A 6,287-nucleotide genomic window follows, 5' to 3' on the forward strand; every position below is an offset into this window, starting at 1 on the left:
TATTTAAATATAAAACCCAAATCATTTTTAATTATTAAAAAAATAGTTTAATTTTAAAATTATTTTTATAAAAATTTGTTTCTAAGTATGCTTTTAAGTTATTCAGCACAATATGTAATCAGTTTTCGGTTACGTATTGTTTCCCATTAATTTAGTTGGCGTGGATAAATCTTCAACGGCTGATGGCAAGACCGTATCTACCTTATGAAGATTCTGCAACATCTAGTAAGAGATGAAAAAATACCACATTGCTAAATGAATATGGATTTGATCGCATATACAGTGCGTATATTCAGGGATTACGGTCAATGGGAGAAAGTGATGAAGCAAATTTAGTGGAAACTATAAGAGATTTGCAGCGTGATGAAAAGAAAGCAATTTTAAAACAGATCCACCATAATAAATCACAACCATTGACTGCAGATGAAGCATTAAGCGTTTACATTGATTTAGATTTGACTAAAGCACAATATTTATACCTTAGAAATCTAACCAATGAGAAAAGCTGCTTTTTATTGCCACTTTATCACAACATCCAGGAAAGTAAAAAAGCAGTCTAATGTGGTATGTGATGCTAATTTGTTCATAGCTTCATTTGTACCTATTAGATTAATTGACGAAGAAACTGGTAAGGTAGTGTGGCAAAATCCTGTTCCCTCTTCTGTGCGGTTCTGTCGACCAATTTCAATTGAGTTTTCTAAAGAGACTCTAGAGAAAACGAAATCCGTTGTGGATGGTATACAAAGTCAAATTGATAGTTTTGGTCCATCGGTAATTACAAAGCAAGGAAAAGCAATACAAATCAAACATGACATGTTTCTCACCATGATAGATGGAAAAGTTGCCCAAACAATAAAAGGTACACCTTCATGTTCCCCGTGCACTGTTTGCGGTGCTAATCCACGGCAAATGAATAATTTAGAAAAGGTGGCAGCACGACCAGAAAATGATAATGCATTTCGCTATGGATTATCAACGCTACATGCCTGGATACGTTGTATGGAGATGATTTTGCACATATCATATAATCTACCCTTCCGAAAGTGGTCAGCTACTACCGAAGAAAATAAGCAATTAAAAAAAGATAAGAAAGCTTTGGTCCAGGCACGATTCCGCAAAGAGCTTGGTTTGATTATTGATAAGCCAAAGCAAATAAGTGATAATACATACGATGGAAATACTGCTAGAAGATTTTTTTGTAATGCTTCTTCTTCGGCAGAAATTACCGGTGTCGACGAAATATTGATTAAGCGATTTTATATAATTCTTCAGGCGTTGACATCGGGTGTTATGGTAGATCCAGATAAATTTGGAGAATATGCGACGGAAACGGCAAAAAAATATATTAAAAATTATGACTGGTATTACATGCCATCTTCAGTACATAAAATATTAATTCATGGTGAACGTATCATACGACATTTTGCAATTTTACCTATTGGACAGCTATCAGAAGATGCACAGGAATCTCGAAATAAAGATTACAAAAAATTTGATGAAGAAACCCTAGCTCTTTTAACACAGCATCACCTGGTTTCTGAAAATTAAATTGAATAAGTTGAACAGCGTCAGGCAATGATGGAATAGTGGAAGAGTTAAACGTTATTATATGTATATTGTACATTGTATTATAATATTTATATCTCAGATAGACTGTTAGGGTTTTGTTCAAAAATAATATTATTCTGCAATATCAGTAATATTCATAAAAAAATAACAAAATATACATATAATTGTGTATACCTATAATTATGTACATATAAAATTGTTTAACATATTTTAATCCTGTTTTTAGGAGGTGACATTAAATGAAAAATATAAAAAGATACATTCTATCAACCAATAATGCAGTTTTTGTATATTTTTTTCTTAAATTGCATAATAATAATAAAACTACAGTGCTCTATACTCGACTTTCTCACATTTTTATACGACTGAAAAATAAATGTTTGGAAAAATACTTTTAAAAAAGGCACTAAATTCAAAATAATTGTAGAATTTACTTTATTTTAACTCCTATATGTAAAATTGTATGTGGAGGTGATTTGTTAAGTAAAATACTACTTTCGGTTTCATGATTTCAATGTAATTTTTTATCTATACATTTTTCATATAAAGGCTTATACAAAATATTAATATTTTTTTTTACTTAGTACCAGTTTATATGAAACAAATGGGTACAGGTTCAGGTAAAGTACTACTTTCGGTTATGTGAGGTGGTAGGAATTTTGTATCTGAAAGTTACTCATTCTTATTCAGATTTATACAATATTTTATCTGATAATCTCTATTTAAAGTGCAAGTTATATGAAAATTTATATGAAGCAGTTTCTAAATCTATTAAAGTAAACTGCTACTTCGTAATTTGTCGCAAAAGTTGGTAGAGATCAACTGTCTTAATTTAATAGCCGTATACCAAATTTCATCGAAGTAGATGATTGGGTTTTTGAGTTATCATGTTTACAAACGCACGTGTATAGTACATACCGTATACTAACACATATACAAATGTAATGCTAAAACGGTCAAAATAGATTCTAGGACCATCAAATGTAAAGATTTATCAAAACCTCGAAGCGGATTTTTCGTGATTACAATAGTTTGTCTTATAGTTCGTACATATGAGAAAATAAAAATAATAATAAATAATAAAAAATAATAAAATAATAATAAAAAGAAAATTGGTACTCTTACTTCCTGTAATGTAGAATATTCGTACAAAGTTTGAAAGGTTTACCTTTAAAAACAAAAAAGTTATTGATTTTTGATCAGCAAACGGACTAAATTTTCCATAGTGCGGCGGTGTTGCTGTTTTAATCAAAAATACCATCCCGCACCAAGTAATCCCCCAACCCAATCACGGCCATCTAGACCTTATTACCATAAAACTAGACAGCAACCTCTTCGTCACCACTCTCTATAGTCGCCCCAACGGCCCCCTCACAACCACCGATTTAAACCATCTAATCGGCTCCTACAACAAAACCCTTCTATTCGGCGACCTCAACGCCTGCCACCCTTACAGGGGGATGTAATAGAATAAACAAAAAAGAGCGAACTATATACAATTACACCCAGGCCCACAACGCGTTCGTCCTCGCCCCTAGAGCGCCCACACATTTCTCCCCAAACGGCTCAACGCCAACAACCATCGACATCGCCTTGATTAAAAACGTCACCGACATATCCGACCCAGTCGCTTTAAACGATCCGTCATCCGACCACTCTCCGGTCATCATCAAAATCGGTTCAAACATCCCAAACGAACCACCATCGAAGTCCCCCGATTTCAAAAAAGCCGACTGGACGACGTTTAAAAACCACATAAACGCCCGTATCCACGTCACCCCCGACATTCAAACAACCCAAGACCTCGACGCGGCCATCGATCTCCTCACTAGTTCGATCGTGGCCGCCAAATATAAATCGATCACCCTCTCGCCTAAACCGAACGGCCTCATCCCCAAAACTCCACCGCATATTCTCGTCATAATCCAAAACAGAAACGCAAATAGACAGTATCAGCGAACCCGCGACCCAATCACACTGACCGAGCTCCGCAAATTAACCCTTATGTGCACACTCAACTTTTACCTCGTTGTTACACACCCGAGTACCGGGGTACCCACCACTAGTTTTTCTTAATTCTTGATTGCCTACTACAGTTCCATGAAAACAAATAGAAGCGCTACACAGGTAGCAAAAAAAATCATCAAAAATCAAATTCATCGCTGTGTGATAAACACTTGATTTTCAACATTTCTGTGACTTGTAATAATTATTCATCAGTGCAGGAATTATTCATCATGGAGGAAGGACTATCGAGATCTGATTTTGCAAAGTAAATTTTATTTCCTAATATAATTGTCTTTGCTTTTTCTTGCTTATATTATATTACATTTTTCAATTGAAAAACTCATTTTTATTGAATCTAGATTGAATCATGTTCAAAGAGATACGTTTTTGAAACGTTTACTTGGAGACGATGAAGAATCAGAGTTCGAAGACGATAGTGAAGATGAGGATTGGCTGCCGGGTGAACCCTAGCCGAAGAACCGCTATCAGATACGGAAAATGCTGACGAGGCGCCCGAAGGAGAAGGGGAGGGCGATGTTGAGTCCGACGAAAGCGAGAGTCAAGCGGCAGGTACGTCAGCAACAGACGAAGCAGGTACAGAAAATGATAATGCGTACATAGCGAAAGATAAAACCGTTTGGAGTAAGACGCCGCCTCAAGTACGTCAAACTCCTTCTCACAATGTTTTACGGCAAAGAAGTGGCCCACACAGATCTACAGAAAGTTTATCGGTACGAGATACTTTCAAAACAATTATTACAGTCGAAATGGTAGATCTTATTGTTTGCTATACTAACAACAAAGCTACCAAAGTGTATAATAATTATAACGGGAATAATCCAGATTCACAGCGATTGCGGAAGCCAATAACTATACAAGAAATGTATGCGTTTATTGGGGTTTTAATTTCTTCTGTGGTTAATAATTCGAATGTTGACCATACGAGCGAAATGTGGAAAAGTACATCGTACCCTCTTTACCGCGCATCAATGGGTGTCAACAGATTCCGTTCCATAATGCGGTTCATTCGATTCGACAACGTCGATAGACGCGTGGCACAACCAGGAGAGGATAAAGCTGCTCCTATACGTGACATATGGACAATGTTCAATTCGAATTTGAGTAAAATGTACAAACCGTCAGCAAATTTGACAATTGATGAGCAGCTTTATCCTTACCGAGGCCATACGAAGTTCACGCATTATATACCCTCCAAGCCAGCTAAGTACGGGATCAAGATTTGGTGGATTTGCGATGCCGAGAATGCATACCCTCTAAATGGGATTATTTATTCAGGAAAAACTGGAAATGTTCGTGAAAAAAATCAAGGAGAGAGAGTTGTAAAGGAACTTGCAGTACCATTCAGAGGAAGTGGCAGAAATATTACTATGGATAATTATTTTACTACGTTACCACTTGCAAAACATTTACTGTCATGGAAATTAACTATTGTTGGTACGTTGAGAAAAAATAAGCCTTACATCCCAAAACAAATGGCTCCTCATAAATCTAGAGAAGAATACTCTACTCTCTTTGGTTTTCACGAACATGTTACACTTTGTTCGTACGTGCCAAAGAAGAATAAAGCCGTAATTTTACTATCGACAATGCACTCTGATGCTGCTGTGAATGATGATGGAAAGAAAAAGCCTCACATGATCACTTATTATAATAAATATAAAACTGGTGTAGATACAATGGATCAAATGGTAACTCGATACACTACGCGCAGGCGCACTCAGAGATGGCCTCTTGCTATGTTCTTCAATATATTAGACGTAGGCGCTCTTGCTTCATATGTAATTTATTATGAGAATAACAAAATGATACAAAGGAAGACTAATCAGCGACGTACTTTCTTGCGTCAACTGAGCGAAGAACTAGCGAAACCTTTCATTGAGGATCGTTCTAAGAATGCCCAAATAATGCGCAACTACAATACGAAAATTGCGATTGAAAGCGTGATTGGATTACAGCTTGATCCTTCCACTGTTCCTGAAAGACAAGCTCAACCTCGAGATAGTACTGGCAAGAAAAAAATTACAGGTTCTTGTCATATTTGCTATAAAGGAACAATCAAAAGACGCAGGAAAACGCGAAAATCTTGTTCGGTTTGCGAGAGACCTGTCTGCGATGAGCACTCTTTGTCGATAATCAAATGTATCGATTGCGCTGAATAAATGTAAATATACTCTAATCTACAGTGAAAATTATTGTAATTATTTATTTATTAATCCCTGTTACCTCAATGAAATGTTCATCAATGATATTAATTGATTCCCTAGTCGAAATGTTATTTTTCATCTAGTGGCTACCCGGGTACCCGGGTGTGTCCGCTAAGGACATGTACTTCAACGTCATTTAGTTTTACCCCAAAAAAATTGAAAAAGAAATGCGAGTGTGTTTTTAGCGTCAAAAGAAGTTAAATAATGGGGATTTTCAGGCCCAAACCGATATTTCAATTTTCCAAAATAGTAGAAAGAGTAATTCTAGAGCGTCTAAACGAACATTCCTTCCTAACAGACGTCATCCCCAACCACCAATTCGGCTTCCGCCCGCAACATTCCACCTCACACCAAGTTGCCCGTATAGTCACTGACACAATAGCGAAAGCAAACGACAGAGCCCACACCGCCCTCGTTTCTCTCGACCTCGAAAAAGCCTTTGATACCGTTTGGTCCGAAGGCCTCATCCACAAAATGATCACCAAC

At 36.5% G+C, this 6,287-nt stretch overlaps 1 protein-coding gene across 1 annotated transcript; it reads left to right on the forward strand.

The window, feature by feature from the left end:
* Positions 1-4,592: 4,592 nt before the first annotated feature.
* On the forward strand, positions 4,593-5,756 carry LOC111419025 (piggyBac transposable element-derived protein 4-like). Its single transcript, XM_023051763.2, has one exon. It carries the CDS (start codon positions 4,593-4,595, stop codon positions 5,754-5,756), a length of 1,164 nt encoding a protein of 387 aa, XP_022907531.2.
* The last annotated feature ends 531 nt before the right edge of the window (positions 5,757-6,287 follow it).

The sequence above is a fragment of the Onthophagus taurus genome, chromosome 2 (assembly GCF_036711975.1).
Source record: "Onthophagus taurus isolate NC chromosome 2, IU_Otau_3.0, whole genome shotgun sequence".
In the NCBI taxonomy this organism is placed as follows: Eukaryota; Metazoa; Arthropoda; class Insecta; order Coleoptera; family Scarabaeidae; genus Onthophagus; species Onthophagus taurus.

Excerpts from the sequence above, each read along its gene's own strand:
- LOC111419025 (XM_023051763.2), top strand. The coding sequence starts at position 4,593 with ATGCGGTTCATTCGATTCGACAACGTCGATAGACGCGTGGCACAACCA.